Source organism: Aythya marila (assembly GCF_965140915.1).
Source record: "Aythya marila genome assembly, chromosome: 1".
NCBI classification, from domain to species: Eukaryota; Metazoa; Chordata; class Aves; order Anseriformes; family Anatidae; genus Aythya; species Aythya marila.
In genome coordinates, this window is record NC_139042.1 from 3,865,862 (window position 1) to 3,884,549 (window position 18,688).

General features: G+C 46.1%; 1 protein-coding gene across 3 annotated transcripts in view; it reads right to left on the reverse strand.

Annotated features, from left to right (window-relative positions):
• The window catches only part of TENM4 (teneurin transmembrane protein 4), a 597,100-nt gene that overhangs the window by 21,903 nt on the left and 556,509 nt on the right, over nucleotides 1-18,688 (reverse strand). For all 3 annotated transcript variants that reach the window (XM_082754369.1, XM_082754368.1, XM_082754367.1), the window contains 3 exons: nucleotides 17,231-18,108; nucleotides 6,486-6,658; nucleotides 1,803-2,038 (listed from right to left, as the gene is read on the reverse strand). In XM_082754369.1, coding sequence (XP_082610495.1) covers nucleotides 1,803-2,038; nucleotides 6,486-6,658; nucleotides 17,231-18,108 — 1,287 coding nt within the window. The remainder of the gene's footprint in view (nucleotides 1-1,802; nucleotides 2,039-6,485; nucleotides 6,659-17,230; nucleotides 18,109-18,688) is intronic.

An 18,688-nucleotide genomic window follows, 5' to 3' on the forward strand; every position in this document is an offset into this window, starting at 1 on the left:
AAAGCAGCAATTACTGGTGAGAGGGAAGAGGAGAACATGACACGGAGAATATGTTAAATGCCGAGCAGTCCCCAGGGAGGCAATTAGCACCTTGCAGGTTTATGTCTTAGGGGTGCAGATGCTGCTGTGCAGGTACAGACAGGCAGCTTAAAACTTCTTGCTCACCCTCAGCTCCTTTGAACCCCAGAACAGAGCTGTAACCGAGTCCTTCAATGATGTAAGATGCTCTTCTGCTTCACTAGAAGCAGGGACAGGCCCCAGTAGGCTCCAAATGTGAATAAATGCTGGCAGATTTATAGGGACACGAGTTACCAGCCTGAAAACTCATTTTGCAAGTGCTTTTCCAAATGCAGTACAATATAAAACAAAGACACATTCTGTGTTTGAATCCGCTGTGAAGATTTTGGAAGATAAAACTGACACGGGCAGCTGAGCTGCAGCTAAATGAGTGGAAACTGCTTTGAACACCAAATGGCTGTGCCACAGCTGCAGATTTGAGAAGGCTGTCTCCTCTCAGAGGCAGACTTGTCTGGTAATTTCATTGGTTATTAAAATAAAATAAAAAATAAAAATAAAAAAACAACAACCCAAACCAAACACGAAGATTGATGCCAACCGATCTGCAGACATCCAGCAGTTTCCAATGAAGGAGCAGCCTCAGCTTTCACTACTGTTTGCCCAGCTATTCTCCTGATGATGAAAAAGAGTGAGCGTGTGAGGCTATCGATGCAAGGGGAAAAGAGCAGTGGCGGGGCTGGGGAGGGTGAGGAGCAACGCTTGACAAGTGTGAGCGACGAGAGCCGGGAAAAATCACACCACGGTGGCAAAGGTCACTCAGCAGGGAATAGGGAGAGGTGGAGAGCAAGGACTGGGAAATACATATTCTGAAACCACAGCATTAATATTTCCTGCGAAGCTTGAGTGTGAATAAATAGCTGCAGTCCTTTGGCCATGGTAGCACTGCCTTTTTCTCTGAGAGCCTGAATTTGCCAGGTGTTGAGCAGCTTCACATAAGCCCACGACTCCAAGAGCAGCAAGGTGCAGGGTGAGTGTGCAGGACTCACTGTTATTACAAGTTCCCCACCTTGCCTGCAGTTAGCAGAGGAATTACAGGCTTACTGGGCAAGAACTTGAAAAAGCCCTGACGAGTCTGCGGCGCATGGTGTGGAACAATGTTTTCAAACCACGTCAGACTCGAGCACAGAAAGCGCTGCCCACTCGGTGGGGAGAGAGCAGCATCAGGCTGGAGCTGTTGATAACTCTTCACATCAGGGAACAAAGGCAATTGCCATGTGATGCCCTGCAAGCCCAGCTCTTCAGCAGGTTCAACAGATTAGCAAGTTTCAGGAACCTAGAAGTTTTCCTGAGGCTACACAGATAACAACAAGGCTTACAAAGCTGTCAGTGCTCATGTCTACCAGCAGTACAGGTAGAAAATACTTATTAATTTCTATTAACTGGTGCAATATTTAGTGGTTACGATCGTTTTATGCTTGCTTGAACAGCCTGGTGGTTAAAGCTGCAGTGTCTGGTAGGAGGTGATGCATTCCCAGTGATGCAGAGGGCTCAGGGAAATCAGCAGTCCTGCCTGTGATGGCTGAGACAATGACAGCACACAAGGAGACATAAGGACACATCCAAGCCATAAAGATTATGTCACCGGGGATGAACAGCTCTTTCTCTGTCCTGCAGCCTCATCCTGGCTGCAGAGAGTAGAAATCAGCCCTGTCCCTTTCCATCATGAGGCTGGGGACTGACAAGATGGGAAGCAGAGTCCAAAACTGCTCATGTCTCTCACTTACCCTCAGCCGACGTCCGAAGACGGTGACCTGCCCTCTCGCTTGCTCCTTCCTCTGCCTCCACTCCACAAGGTTGAGGCCGTTGTCGATGGGCAGGGTGACGTTCCTCTTGCCCACCGTGGGGTTGACGGTGCCGGCCAGCAGATGCGGCTCGGTCTGCAGGGCCACCTCCATGCCATTGGCAAGCATCAGCCTGAGAGAGCCGTCGGCGCCGATGTAGTAGCTGTTTCGGACTTGGTCTGAAGACAGAAAAGAGAGCTTTTAAAAGGGCTGCCCCGTGATCGAGCTCCAGCCTTTTATTTGCTCCCTCATCCAGGCCTCACCAATATTTCTGGTGGCTGCAACCAAACGCACTCTGTCACTCACCTGTCCGACTTACAGTGAGCAAAGCACTGAAAACTGAGGTGAGGAGTCATTTTTTTCATTCTGATGAGATTCTGCAAGGCCTCAAATTCTTGCAGAAAAATCTTACACAGGTTTAAAAAGCCACCAGTGGAACAGCCTCGTAATACCTTATTCAAGGACAAAGGTTCAAACTTCTTCCCCTAGGCTAGGATAAAGACCTACACTAAAACACCGAGTGGTGAGATATTTGTTTTAAACCACAGTCCTGCTGAAAACTTTCCACATTTTTATACCCCAAAGATCCCAATTTCTCTACAAAATATGAAGAAGTGGGGCCACCTCCTTTTCTCGGCTTATTCCCTATCTCACAAGGGACAGGAAATTGCACGGCAAGTTAACGCTAACCAGTTCCCCAAACAACAGCCAAACACTCTCGCTTGGGAAAGCTTTCAGGAGGCAAGTGAAGACCTCATGTTTGGAGAAAAAGCAGAGGCACTAAGCTCCCACACATCTCCGTACATCTGTTCTCCGCTAGCTCCTGACAGATCAACAGATTTGGAGGCCAGGATTTGGGATTTCAGGAGCAGAAGAGGAGGAGAACAATATCCCTTGCTCACCCTTCAGGAACGAGGCAGGCTGAAACCCCGTCCTTTGAAACTCCAGCTGGCACTTCTCTCTGCAGAGCTTGTGAAGGGTAAGAAAACATGAGACTTGCTCAATGCAGAATAGCTTTAAAAGTGCATTATACACAGAGTGACTTATTTGAAGCTCTTCAAAGGCTGAAAAATATTACCATTTCTATCTCCCAGGCTGCCATAAATACCTAATTGTGAATAAAAATACCCATTAAAAATTCATGTCAATTGTTTTTCCGTTCCGAGGCGAGTAGGGTTTTGTTCACTAGTTGCTCTGCCATAGCTCAGCAGGAAACGAGGTCACAGCAAAATTACCATCTCTCGTCTAGCTGAAATAGATCAGCAAAAAAGAAAAGAAAACAAAAAAAAAAAACAACAACAGAGTTTGGTATAATTAGGGAAGGAAACCTGACACCAGCTGGTCGCTTGTATTGTGAGGCTGATCCTGGTGCTGCTGGAGCCAGCTGGAGTCTTGCCACACTGATCTCAGCAGGACCACAACTCAACTTACTGTACACAGTTAACCTAATGATGGTGTGAAATTGCTGTGGCACCAGATTTTGCCACTATAAATGTACAGCAGTGATCCACAGCACAGATTCAAGCGCTTTGGCTACACCATTGTCTCCTTAATTTGATGGTCTTTTGACCCAGACTCCTGCAGGATTAAACTTGTGAACACTCCAGGCTTGATTCTCCAAATAGCAGGAAGACAGCTCAGCTGGCTTTCACTCTTTTGCTATTAGACACTTGGTCTTCTGAAAAAAAAGTGGTAGGAGATCCACTTTAAATCAAACCACTGAAATATCTCTGCACTACAATAAATCCCTCCTTCCTTCATCCTTCACCAGGAAGCAGGGGAAACGCTCTCTGGGATTCACTGGGCATGTGGTGCTCCCTTTGTGTCACACAGGCACCAAAGAGGGGTTATGGTGGATTGTCACCAGCAGTGTGAGGACTACAAATCCATTACTTTCAAAATTTCCCCAAAAAGAAAAACTTGAGTTTGGAAGGCATTTCACCAGAACTACATGAAATCCAGGTGCTGTATTTTACAGTGATTTAGCTTAGTGGTATGGTTTAGTGGAGGACTTGTTAGTGTTAGGTCAGAGGTGATCAGTAGGTGATCTTGGAGGTCTCTTCCAACCTAAATGGTTCTGTGATTCTGTGATTAGACTCTATTTTTGTACTCTATTTTGGCCTTGAAAAACTACCCTTTTTGTCAGCAGTCTACAGGGCAAAATCCCACAGAATTCCTGTTGGCTATACAGGCTCCTAAATCCATTCTATAGGAACACATAACCTTCTGGAAATACCTTCTCAGATATCACGAAAGTTCCCTTTTGGTGCCCAAGCCTAAAAAATGCCAATTCTGTCCCTTAGAGACCTCGAGGTGAGATGTCTTTCTCACCCCACATATCCTGAGCATCCCCAAGTCCTAATGCAAAGCTAGCGTATGGATCCACCTGGGTGCATGTTGGTCTTTTCTGAGAGCCCTGACACCCACCTTGGCTAAGGCAGGTGGATGTTCAAAGCTTTTAATGGTGCTTAATTCTGATCTGAGGGTTTGAGGGCTGGGCAACACCCCAGCTCATCACAGATCTCATCCTTGATATGGGGGATTGCTTACCTTGGGACAGAGGGTCCCAGTAGGTGATGGGGGTCTATGGATGAGAGTCTACAGTTGTGAGTCCTATAACTAAGGATTTCTGAGTGCCTGAACTCCAACTCTGACCAAGAACAACAGAATTTAGGTATTAAAATACCTTTGTGAGGTCTGTTTCTGGTCTCTGCGTGGAGCCATAAAACGTCTCCATCACACACTGACTGTAGCCAGAGCTTGCTCAGTGTGATCCAGGATTCTTTGAAAGGTTTGCAATGGATTTGTGAAAGCTGGCCAGAGCTTTGAGCCCTGAAGGAAAATGCAGAAGCACCTTTCATGAAAAGGGAATCTGACACGTGCATTTTCCCTTGAGAGCAACTGAGTGGGTGAGATGCTCAGAGACCTCGAATGGCTCTAGCTCCTTCCACCAGAGAGACACTTGGAAGGCAAATTACATTTCAGCTGTGCTCAGCACATCCCTGGGTAACTCCAGTGGCCTTCGTTTCAGTTTCTACAGTGATGCCATGAACAAACAACTGCCTCAGTTTGGGAATACTGCTCGTGGGAAAGCCACCCTCAGCAGGTCACGGGCCACCTCTGCTGCGACATTATCCAGATCTTCAGTTTTAGGTAAGTGCGTTTCTTCAGACCCAATGAATTTTGTAATTTTATACTTTCTCAAGATGGTTAAGCTGTTTGTAATACTGTGTATCCCAACGGCAACAGTGGCCCTGTGCTGGAGGGCAGTACAATGAGATAATTGACCGTGGCACCATTATGTAACTGTGCCTTCAGCTCTGGATGTATAAATCACATTGCAGTCAATTATCTCACTAAAGGGCCCCCAACAGTGGGCTCTATTGCTTAATTAGGCTCTTGAGGTGAAGCCAACCTCGTGTCTGTGCAGTTGCCAGACATCTTAATGCAAGTGGATGGGATGGGGCGGGGTAGGTTGGATCTTGCTCCGCAGACTGAAGGGAGGAAAAAGAAAGTCATTGTGCTCCCCTAGAGGGATACTGGGCACAGCTTGAAGGGGCTGGCACCCTCTCAGCTGCCTTCTCCAAAGGCAGGAAAGGCAGCGTGAAGGCACAGTAGGCACTTTCTTTTAGGAAAGCTTGCTTTTATTATAGGGAGGGGGAGGGAAATGCACGTCCCAGAGACATGGGAACAAGTGGGACTCTGGAACACGTTGGTCTCACTTGGAGCACTTTGTTCTTCACCAGGGGAAATGATGTTTGGCAGCCTGTTGCCATTAGGCAAAGCATGAATGAGACATGGGGAGTGAAGAAAGCTGATGGTTTGCCAATCCTTTCTCTTGCTCCTGGCCCCAGGGAACAGGAGTGAGGGACCCCCAGGAGGCTTCAGCCTTCAGAACCTGGAGATCCAGGTTGGCATGGTTTGTGCACTACATCTTTGCCCTTACCGGTACATCAGCACGGTGCTACACCACTCCTTATTCCACTTTCCTTTCCCACTTCATCACCTTTTCCTCCACCTCATCAATCCCCCACTTCCCCACCTTGCCATCACCAGCAGAGCCGTGCTCATTTCCAACAGCTGCAAATCAGTGCCACCCCTGCTGCCCACATCTCCTCCTTCCTGCCTCTCCACCCCAGCCTTTCAGCTCAAACGCAGACATCTGGGGGCTGGGATGGTCATTTTTTTGGATGCTGCCCTCTGACTATTTGAACAGCCAGTGAACAAAGAGTTAGAGAAACCTCTGGTAACCATCTGGAAACCTTTTCCAGGGGGAGAGGAACTGCTAAGTTGGAAGCCACAAAGAGAACGAAGCAAAGGGGGTCGGATGGAAGCACTGCGAGATTTACACGACCCTTTTTGTTGTAACAATAATGGTAATGATGACGGAAGACTATGCTACATGGCAAGGGGACTGGCTGAGAATGAAGCAGAAAACAGCTGCAGAACAACTCCAGAGCTGGGGAATGTGGCTGAGTAGGTGCAAGTGTGCGTCTGCCCCAGCACATGGGGAGCTCTGGGGTGCTGGGGATGCAGGTGGCAGGGATTATCAGGACGGTGCCTGTTTCCTGATGGATAATCCCACGCGTGCAGCTTGGCTGGGAGAGGGAGAGGGGCCCGACTCACCTTGGAGCAGGGTGTAGAAGGCTCCTGATGCCGACAAGTTGGTCGTTATTGTCACGTCATCCTTGCTGGAGGTTTCCACCTGGACGTGCACGGAGCTGTCGGTGTCGCTGCGGAAGCTGCTCACTTGGCCAGTGGGGAAGGTGACGTTGGTCAGGCGGCCGAAGCTGTCGTACCTGCAAGGGAAGATGGAAGGAAATCAACAGCACGAACATAAGAGTGGGACACACGGATCATCCTGCAAAGCAGAGACCAAGTCTTGGTGCCTTCACCCAGATTTTTCCCAGACAAAACCCTGCTATCTGTCAGGACTACCTGAACTTTCTTTTTGGCTTTATGAAAAGAAAATTACGGCTTTTAGCTGAAGGAAATGAAGCAAAGAACAGAAAATGACTAAATAGGCATTAGCCTGGTTTTTAACAATATCTTTCTGATGCTCATCACCTACACTGTGCTTCTTGTTTATGTCAGAAAAAAAACTTTATTTTCCATCCACTGTGCTGTGATCTGTGGGAAAGCATTGGTCTGTGCATCCTGTTTAGCAGAACTAGGAGTTTCGGAAGACCACCAGCTTTCTGTATGGTTGTGTCCTGAGCTCTTCAGCACTTATTTTCTATCCTATTTTAAAAGCTAATGTTAAGGTGGAAGCAAGGACTTGCCAGATTGGCCACACCAGGTAGAAAACTGTCCTTTGTGAACACGATATAGGGCCCTGAGCGCACAGCTGAGACCCCTGTCTCTGCCTTTTGCTGTTCCTAGGACCATCTGGAAGGACTGATTTGAAAGCACAAAAAAGCAGGTCACTTTTCACCCCTACTGAGCCTTTGGCTTTTCCAATGAAAGACCCAACGCGGGCACCATCTGGGAAGGTTTCTGTGATGTGGACACCTGTCTACCAGGACCCAGATGAAGTGAGATGCACACACGCTGGTCCCACAGCAGCTAGCTAGCCAGGGGGTTATTTTATTATTTTTCAATAAAATGAAGAAGCAGACAGCGGTGCCTGGAGGCCTTCTGAAGAGCAAACGTTCCTCCCATTCGTGGCATTTCAAAAGAGGTACCCTTTTGGGTAGCTGGCAAGGGACTTTTGGAGGGACGCTCCTGCAGAGTGACATGGAGAGCAGCAGGAAGATCTATGGACCTCCAGGCAAGGGATATGTAAATAGGCAGGGAGAAACAGCAGGAAAAAAATCAGCAAAAGCCGTCAGAGATAAACATTGGACTTTTTCATGTCCTGCCCAGGAGAGAAGGGCAAGAAGGGCACATCGTTTGGGGATGCAAAGCAAATGGTGGTTGAGGAGGGAGAACTCATTCTCCTGCAGCACTCAGCAGTGATCTCTGATGGAGCACAGCTCAGGGCACTACTCCTCAGAATGATGAAGTAACATAAAGGATACGTTAAGGAAAACATGCTTAGAAAACATGATCTAAGAGGGAAAGCCAAAAAAAATGAGCTGCTTTAAATGAGAGGAAACAAAGAAGTGGGGACATGCCAGCCTGAAAATGGTTGTTCTGAAAAGGTTTATAATTTGTCTTTTCTACCGAAGGTGTGACAAAAGGTACAGGGGAGATTCAGGTCAGAAACTGGAGAACATTTTCCAGGTCCACGGTTGCCCCAAGCAGAGGAACAGATGGAGCTCTGGACACCCCACTGATCAATGCTTTTAAGAACAGGTGAGAGAAATGCACAGAGAGGGTCTGGATGTGGTTGATCAGATCTCAGAGGGAGCAGGAGGTTGAGAAGCTCTTGATCCTCTTCAGAATTAGTGTGAGCTGGGGAATAAGACAACAGACCCCATCTAATAACAAAAAAGACTCCTGAATTGCAATTTAGGAGAGACCCCAAACCTGCCACTGGCTCTGCACTGTGAAGAAAAACAAGTTTGCCTCTTCTCTTCCTTTCTACTTTGTCCATTTTCGTCCACAATCCTGTACTTCACTGCTGACAGGGGTGGCAGTGACTTGATGTAAGGCTGGCTACAAAGGTGATTTTTGTTGCAGTTTAATATTTAGTGAAGTGCCTAAATTAGTGAGCTCACTGCGAGTCTCTCCAGCTTTTGGCTTTGGAGACATCGCCGCATGAAGCTTTTCTTGCCCAGGAAGGTGGAAGAAAGCATCTGGCCATCCAGTGTCAGCCTATCCTTCTTGGGATTATCCACGCATGGGGGAAGGAGCAGCCTTGCCTTTTCCCTCCAAGACCTTGGCAATCGATCAGCTACTTGTGAAGTGGAAAAGAAGGGGGAAAAAAAAAAAACACAAGAGAAAGGGATAAATTCAGGACTGCGTTGCAGGAGGCTGGCAGGGACCAGCTAAAGCTTTTCCAAGTGGCTAGGAGAGCATGGTTTGGATCTAAACTGAAGCTCCTTGCAAGAGCCAGAACTAAAGCTCTCAGTACCAGGGGCCTTGCTCCTTGTTTGCCATTGTCCTGTTTGGTCTGAGATGGGATGTATCCAGACATCTCCTCCTAAAACAGTACGAAATCTTAAATTAAAGGCATCATGAGAGATACCTTTATCCTATCTGCTGATACAGGCCACGAGGGACATGATTTAGTCTGCCCCTTGAGCAGAGAGAACACCATTATCAGTAAAGGTGTGTTATGTAAAATCCCATTTTTTTCCATTGTGACACCAGTAGACCTATATATAAAACAGTAAGGGTAGTCTCAGATCCCAAATGCTCTGAAATTTAAGGAAGATGGGATCTGAATTTAGCCCCTCTGACTCGGTGCAACTGTAGGGGACGGATCCTGCTCTATTTATAGGTTTTAAGAGTCAGCTGCTGGAGCTGAGCCTGTTTCACCTCCTAAAAATAACAGCATGAATCTAGGCGTGCTGAACTGAAGTCTGGGGTTGGACTGCGGTGTAACACAGGTGTGAGTGTGAAAGGAAGCAGGTCCATGGATTAGGGAAAGAAGAACAGCAAGAGCTGGGATGGGGTGAGAGAGCGATGGCCATGTGGCTACTATTTCATTGAAGTGCTGAGTCAGTGTCCTCTGAGTCATATGATTTATCCGAATTGAATGACACTCAGCACCATGCTGACAGCACAAGACCTATCTTCCAAGCAAGCCCTACTTACAGCTCAAAAAAAAACTCACAAAGCCTGTGGATGCTCAATTTCGCAGCCCCAAGAAACAGCAGACACTCAGATCCTTAAACTCTTCTTTATTCCTGGACATCCAGCCCACAGCACCCTCACAAAGGGTCCTCCAGTGCTTGGTGAAGGCTGCTCCTTCCTTTAAGCAACCCTCCACCCCACTCCCAGCAGCTCTGGGCTCCCTCCACCACGTCCCCAGACATATCCTAATATCTCTCCTGCCACCCTCTCAGCACTACTCGGCTTCCCCAGCATCCTGGGGATCAGACAAGGTACCTGCTCATGTATGTTTGCAGCCCCTCATCCCACTAAACAAGAGAAAAAGCTGGTTTTTTGCTATTCCACAGTGGTGGGATAGTGGGCAAATATGCTGATACCCTCTGCCTGTGCAAGCTGGGTCAGAACAACAGGAAAAAAAAAAAAGAGTATGATGGTGCCTAAATTTCTGCATGTGTTTTTCTTTTTAAGTCAAAACAAGTGAGTACAAGTGTAATTTACATGGTTACATTTTTCCAGCCACACAAAACTCACACGCCAGGGAAGAAGTTCACCAAGAGCATCCATCTGGGACTTGGGGTCCCCAGGAGCAAGGCTCGCTTTGGCCCACAGCAGCCTGCGATGGCATGTTGGAAACTATTTAAGATGCCTGCATGTGTACATGAGGCTTTTGGCACCTCCTTCGTCACCACATTAGCCTCTGTCAGGAGTAACCCGAACCATCTGTGCTCCCTGCGTCTGCTGCGGCTCTGCCCAGGAGCCAGGCGGGGACCGTCGGAGCGCTTGCTTTGGGGTGACAGCTCACCTAGCTGCAGCTGCGAGGGGGTCATGCCTTGCAAGGGAAGGGGGAAGGCAGCCCAACTAGACTGCTCCGGTTTTAATTATGGCTTTTAATTAGTGGCAGACGAAGTGCAAAACACTCACGGCCAGACAAAAGCTCCTTTTAGTGCTGCGGTGGCTGTGCAAAAGGAGACACGCAGGCAGTGCTTTCCTCTTGGCGAGCAGATCCTTTCCTCTTCACTGTTTTGCTCAGGACTGGAGCATTTCCCTCTTTTTCCCTGAATTTGAGCGTACGGCACATACCTGATGTCATCTCTCACACCCTCACAGTCTCCCGGGACACACGAGCTTGAAGGCTTCAGCATCCCAAGCAGATAATGGGCTTAACACGTGAAATGAGTGACATGGCTGTGGCCATTCCTTCTATCCCTGCCTTCAGCCCTACAAAGGCACTTGGAGGACTCATCCTCAGCTTGGAGAGGAAGGCCAAGCAACTGCAGATATGTGCCCTGGTACTTGGGGTAAGATAAATCTCTCCCAGTCAGCTAATTTCTCAGCTAAGCCCCCCTGGGTTTCCACAGCCTCAGGATTTAGGCGTGGGCCAGTTTTCATCACAGCCTAAGACTCCTGTGTTCTCCAAATGCTCTGAATTAAGGAAATGCTGAAACATGGGAGTGCACACGCAGCAGCCACTCGGAGCAATGAATTCATCACCTGCTAACACAGCTGCTGCCTCCCATTCAAACCTGCTGCAAAGCCTCAGCGTTCACAATTACAGTGACAATTATTAGGCCAGCAAAGGAAGCTGCTGCCATCCATTCCCAATTGGAAACGTATTTAGCTAAGGTTCAATGCCCAGAATTAAAATGGTATTTGGTGCTTATGAGGCCTAATTGTTAGCTTGTAAACATTCAGAGCTTTCATTTATCACATTACCATTGTGTAGAGACCTGGGCCTTGGGAATTAAAGAGAGCATCCTAAGTACCGTCTATTCAGAAATCAATTCCTTGCCTGAGCCTCCGAGTTTCCTCATTTTAGCTTTTTCACATTTCATCAGCCTTTTAAAACTATGAGTCAAATAGATCGGAAAAAAAAAATCACTGTAATAATATTGCATTTAGTGCCAAAGTGTCCTAATGTACTTTGCAAACTATATTTTGCGTGTGATTATACAGCCGTGTGCCCGCTGCCTCTCAACAAGCCTGTCTCTTCGCAATTTTTCAAACAACATTAAACACAACATTAAAAATAAATCCATAATAGACAAACCGATACTACTCAAATATGTATGAAGGCGAGTCCTCTCCCTAATGACACAAAGCCAGGCTGCAGCCACCGTCTGCAGAGCTTTCTGGCTGCCCAAACCAGAAGATGAAGACCTTTCTAGCTGCATTTCAGGCCAGGCCACGGGCTCCAAACATGACCTCACAACTTAGCGAGAGGACTGGAGAGGTGTTGTTTTATCTTGGCACTTACTGGAGTTTCACTGTAGCTTCTGCAGAGGAACAATGATGAGAATCGGGTCATATTACCATTTATATTATATTATAAGAAAATGTGGAGTGAAAAAACTCGCTAAAAGAGGCAGAAGAGGAGGGAGAGCAAAAGTGGCTCGTGTTTCTGTTGCTCCAGCCTGCTGCAGCCAGGGGAAGAGACCCTCACTTGAACTACACTAAACCAAGGACGCCACCAAATCCCATAAATCTCCGTGTATGACCTGAGATATCAGCTGGTGATAAAGGGATGTTATTAATGCAGCAAGCTAGCTTTTCTCAAAGTCAAGAGGTGGCTGCTCCTCTAAAGGTAATGAGTGTTATTTATCTCTGGGTTTGACTACGAGAGAAGAAATTGCACAGCTTTTCTGTCACCTGCAAGGCAGATGGAGTCTGGGTAAATGCTTAGCGTGGTCATTCCACCCCTGTTTTGGTGTCCCAGTCACCCAGACTGTTGGTTGGGGTACCCAGCACCACTGGTGGTGGGCTGGGACTTCTGCTGAGTGCTGGTGGTGTCAGGAAGCCATCTGAGGTCTTCTCGTGTGCTCAGCCCAGCTGGCTCCTACCTTCAGACCATTATAGGTTTGGCAGAGTTTGGTCCTCTACTAAACCTCTTCCTACATTACGGGTCAATGCTTCCCTTCCCTCCCATCCAGAGATCTGGCTCCATGTTCTCCTTTGCTCTCTGCCGCTTCTTGGGCAGCCCATGGAAAGGTTTTGAATTTGTGGGCTTGATTGTAGCGATGTGTAAGTAGTTAATTCTGCACCGGAGGAGGTGACCTTCAGGACTAATTGGGCACACAAAGGACCTAAGTGAAAGAGCCTCATCTGGGTTAAATAATGCATAGAAGGTTTGACTTTGGCTCAGAGGGAAATTGAATTAATGTACAGTGATACCATCTCCATGAGCTAATCAAGATAATTGCCATATTCTTGATTTAAACAAATACGTTAAAAAAAAAAAAATCCGGATTCTGAAGTAGAGATAAACAGCAAGGGTAACCAGCTCGGTGAAGGCTGGTAGCGAATTTTTCATGTCAAGAGGAAAAGCAGCAACAACAAAGCAGTCGCACAGCATCCTTTGTCTTTGACTTGAGGAGCTGGACAACGAGAAGCTGTTACCCTGGCAGAGCATCCAGATCCAGCTCCGTTGGCACTGATTATCACTGTCACGGGTGGAACGGGAAGGCAAGTCTTTAATCCGGTTACCGGACAAGATGAGCTGTCCTGCATTAATTGACAGTGAGTGTCAAGCCCTCTGCGGAAGCAGAAGTCTGTAGAATGCTAAAACCCTCACAGAAGTCCTAGGTAGGTCTTTAGGGACAGGCTAATTGCTGCAGGGAGCTAAGTTTCACTCTCAAAGGAAGGGGGACCTGCATGCCATTAGATACTGGACCTTGCTCTGTGCTAAACCCAATCAAGCAGGACTCTTACAGCAGGCGTTGGTGTAGGAAGGGTGCAAGGATGAGCTGCAAGTGCTGTGAACAAGTTTTCCACCCCCCAAAAACACCACCTGTCTCCTTCCTGAACCCCTGGAAGACCTGGATTCCCTGGTTTGCCTTCCACTGCGGGGTCAACATATCAGACATATCCTCTTCTCTCCTCTCTGGAGTCTCACCAACGTGTCTGTATATCACAGCTCTTCGCAGCCATATGATAAAAGCTGAGAAATGCCCCAGTAAGAGCAACAACCAAAGGAGAAGCAGAGATGCTGGACACGTACCTATGTAGTATTGCCACTCTTGCAACACCATCGCTTTTTCGTGTTGGGTACCAGGTTTTATGGTCCTCTACAGACAGTAAGGTAAAGGTAAATCTTGCAGGGATGTTCTTCATGGGGCCACTGGTGCAGCGTAAACTTGCCAGCTGGATTTATGCTTACCCTTAACTTTTAAAGCAGTGGTGCCCATCCTGCCTGGGGCCATAAACAACTGTTATGTGCACTGAGAACCATCAAGCTTTTCCTTGGAGTCAGATCTGATGTCTTTATTTCCTTGGCCACAAGCAAAATGGAAATAGGGGCTTCACCTTCCCCCTTAGCCAGGACTGAAAACAGCTCAGAGCACCTTCCAGTCGCTCATGATCACAGGATTTCTCTAAATCACTTAAACTTTCCCAGTGTAAATTTCCCGATGTTCTGATACAGAAACCAATAACCTGCAAGTTTCAAACATCAATTTGTTTTACACCATCTTCTTCAACTTCTTGGCTATCAAGGAATTTACATTTCATCTTGCCATGCCTGCACTCATCCCTGCGGTTTGTGTTTGACTCATGCATATCTTCTGTCTAGAGAAAATATATCTTAGGGAAGGCATCCAGAGTTATGATTTAAGATACCAAGAAATAGAGAATATACTGCTTCTCACAGTTGGTCGCTCTACCGGTTAGCTAATCTCAGCCCTAAAAAATTACACTGCCCTGTCAACTTGAATGTCTCTACCTTTGCTTTTCTAGCCCTTTGCCCTTCTCGTGCCTTTCTCTGCTAGGCTGAGAGTCCTTCTGTAGGTGACAGTTTTGTGCTGACATGCTGTGATCTGGACACTTCTTGTGCTAAGATAAACAGATCAAGTTGTTTTAGTTCTCAAGCATAAAGCATTTTCTCCCCACGACTGCATTTTTGAACTGTGTGTTTTCTGCACACTCTTCTATTTTCCCCATCCTTCATAAACTGCAGACACCAGAACTGATAGTACTAGTCTCATCAGTGTTGTGCAGGGAGAAAATCAGCTCCCTTCTACTCACTAAAGTAGGGAGGGATAAGTAAACACATTCATCTTATTTTTCCATCCAAGCAATGGGTTAGACAGACTTGCCATGTATGGCTTCATGATTTGTTTACTTCAACCTCTGAGAGTCAACGCTCAACCCCATTCTTTAGATGTGGCCTGTTACATTTGTACCTTGGCAGTAGATTATGTAATAATAACATATTATGTTTAAATGAAACTTAATTGATCAATAAATCTAAGGATCTCACCTTTATTTACTAATCTTCTCATTTTATCAGTTCTGATTTTGTATTTTTTTTTCCAGATCATGCATGCAAAACCAGGGTAGGGTCAAGCCCTGCTTATTCACCCCAAACAACCCCACTGAGTGATCCCCTATTGCTGACTAACTTTTCAGAGCAAGTTCTTGAGGTATTTAATATGCACTTTTCACAGCTGAGAAGAATAGAAGACCAACCTCATGGACAGGTTGGGAAAGGATCGGTTAGGATAAGACAGGCTATAGCACCAGCAGTATTTATGAACAACTTAGATCACTTTGATAGGATCCATTTAACCAAACTGTAGATATCTGTAATGTAAACACCCCTGTCTGAGCTAATCATTCTGGACTGCTTTTATGGAGGTAGACTTTCAGGCTACTACTTGTCTCATTACATCCTAAAGCCACAATATCTGATATAACTCATCTGAAACTCACCTTGAAAGTACCTGTTTCTCTCCACTGCCTATAAAGGGAGGCTGAGGTAACTAATTCAGAGATGGGCTTTTACACTGCAGTTGTATAAAGTTACATCAGAATCTGTCAGGAACAGTTAAATAGAGATAACTGATCACAGGTTTGGATGAGATATCTCTGAAGACACATTCCCAACTCTATTTTCAGTGATGCTGCGCTATCATATAGTGCTGACTTGCTCTAGTCAAGATTTCCATAGCCTAACCACTGGAGAATACTGTCTTCCATTTAGCTCTAAAAAGCTTTCTTATGACTCTTCTGAAGTGCATAAAAGGACCAGAATGATGACTTTCACAAATGCTCTATTTTGCTGGATAGCAAGATATAATGGATCACTGTTATAAATATATCCACAGACTACGTTGGATTTTAGCTTCTGTTTCATTTTATCTCTTTTATACTTTCAGTCACACTTTTAATATGCTTTAGGTAGAAATCTGACCATTAGTGGCTGTAATGTTTAGTTTACTTCACTGTCCATCGCTACATCTGTTTTCAAGCACAGGAACTATTGGGTTCTTTACAAAAAGAAAATATTGCCTTGATTTAGCATGATGGTCCTGACAATAAAGCAGGCTTCCACTCCTATAGAGAAAAACACCCTGTCTTTCCTCCCTAAAGCCTCCTTCAAGCAAATTCAATGTAAGAGATGGAAGGGTATTAACTTTGATTCACTGAGGAATATTGCTGTAGTAATTGCAAACAGAACCTTGATGGAATGCAAATAACCTTTCAAAAGATTCATCACAGAGTTTCCATCAGTTCTTCTAGAGGCAAGAGCAAAGAAACTCAAAACTGGGCCTGGAACATTTAAAAAAAGAAGAGCCAAATCAACTGCATGTCTAACACACGGGTATGTGGATATGTGGATTTAGCCAGCTTTCCTCCCTGAGTATCTCTCTCTCTCTTTTTTTTTTTTTTTTTTTTTTTTTCCCCACAGTTTTTGTCTTTGTAATCTTGGGAACTATCTATTCTATCCAAATTAGTCTCCTACAATGGGTTTATTATTATGGTATCTGAATGCCTCCATGTAACCACTCAAACCATATAGGAAATTATGCGCTAAAAAGAGCATTTCAAGAAGGCTGGAATTTGAGAATAAAAATGGAACTAAGGAAGCGGGGAATGGTTTCTCAACAGCAGGATGAATTTGTAGACCATCCCTCTAGAGGCCCTTGTTTGAGTAATATATCTTTTTCCTATTTGATATCAGAAGGATACTATATTCATGGTCTTTATAAGCAGGGAATTGCCAATAGTAATATAAAATAAAAACACAAATCTTCAAGTCACTGCCATTGCTGGATTTTTCACTGCGTCTCATCTTCTCTTTGCTCAAAAAATTTGTTGGGCGGCGATGGTCTTGAATAGCTCTGAGATTATTTTAAAGTTTAGTGGGGCCAACCACAACAGAAGCAGAGCAGTCCATTAATTACAGAATCGTTTTCTGAGCAAGCTGTCATTAGTCATTGTCAGTTGTCATTCTACATCAGCCATTTCAAACAATTGAGAAAAGAGCACAAGAAGTAGGTGAAAAGCTGAGAAAAAAGAGGATCTAATGGAACTTTCACACTTCCAGGGCTTTCAAAGCCAAAGAAAATTCTCTGACATGCAGCCTAAATTTCCAGTCCCAACTATACTTAAGGAGAAGCAGGTGTCCAAATTTCTTAGCTGATTTAGAAAAGCTCAGCATAACCTCTGTCTGAAGTTGATTTGGTAGATGGAGCTTATTTAAACTTTAACACACGTACATCTAATATGAAGTGTTTGTGTGAGATCTAATATTTTCTGTTCTGAACACTTTATTTGGACAATAGCTCTGCCCAGGGAATTAAAAATCTAACAAGTTTGCATGGTTCAGAGGACACAGAATGAAGTCAGCAGCACAGTACTCGTAATATACTTACTCATAAAATGTTGTCCAGCCATTTTCATTGCTTTTGGTGGCAAGGAGACCAGAGTTGCCGTGGTAAGTCATCATGGCCACTTCATGCCCCTGCGTGGTTACACTCTTGAGAGCGCTGTTGGTACCGATTGTCACCCAGTAGACTTGGCCATCAGGCACGACCAGCCAGAGGGGCATCCCCGTGGAATCTCTCCGGATGTTGACTAAGTTGCCATTGTTGTCAGTGATCAGGGTTATATCTCCATCCCCAGAGTAAGTAAAATTGTAAAGATAATCTCCGGTGGTAAGGCTCTGAGTATAAAGGTGCTTACCACTGGTGTCAAACAAGTAGAGTTCCTGGTCTATAGGCGAGGATAACTCATACATATTTTGCGTGTTGAGGAACGGTTTGTTCTTCCGAATAAAGCGTATTCGGATGTTTCCAAGGTCGGCGACATACAGCTCCCCGTCTGCACACACTGCAAGGGAGGATGGCGCGTTGAGCTTGGCATCCTTGGCATAGCCATCGTCCCCCGAGAAGCAGTCACAGTTAGCGTCGTTCTTGCAGTCACAGCTGCTGGGTGCACCGGCCACCAGAGAAATCTCTCCGTTGGTGGTGACCTGCCTGATGCGGTTGATCTTTTTCTCATCGGTTTCAGCAATGTACAACACCCCGTTATGGGAGACGGCCAGGGCAGTAGCGGACTCCAGGGTGGCGTGGATGGCCACCTTGCTCAGGAGAAAGTGATCCATCCCCGGCACCTGGCAGTGCATGGGCCTCCCCGCCACTATGCGCACTTGGTGGTTCTCAGAAATCTGCAACACAACGTTGTTATCGAGCACGTAGAGTGAATTATCCATCGGGTTGACTGCCAGATCTGTGGGCCATTCGAGACGAACCTTGATGGTGAAACAGCACAAGGAAGTTATTACAATGAGACCTCTTTTCACCATATGATTGCTACAAATCAATATCAGTGAGGATATTTCAACATGGATTAAAGGGAAAAAAGAGTAAAAGAAGCTCAACTGGTTATTACTGCTGGGTATGATGGCCACAGAGGACATCACCCTGGTGTGAACATCATGGAAACCCACGTTTTGCTTCATGGGGGCAGGTGATGGGTAGATGCAGATGCTCTTCTGCCTTTATTATACCATGAATTAGGAGAAATTTCTTCTCAGCAAGTGGTCAGGCATTGGGATGGGTTTTCCAGGGAGGTTGTGGAGTCCCCGTCCCTGGGGGTGTTCAAGGAAAGGTTGGACGTGGTGCTTGGGGACAGGGTTTGGTGGGTGACATTGGTGGTAGGGGGTGGTTGGAGCAGGTGATCTTGGAGGGCTTTTCAAACCTCAATGATTCTAGGATTCTATTCCATGGCTTTTCTGCCTCTCCACCTTGGTGTGAGGTGTCTCAGCCCACGCAAAGTGGCATCGGTGCACTAGCAGAACAGTGTTGTGCCAGGAGAGTGGGAAATAGGAG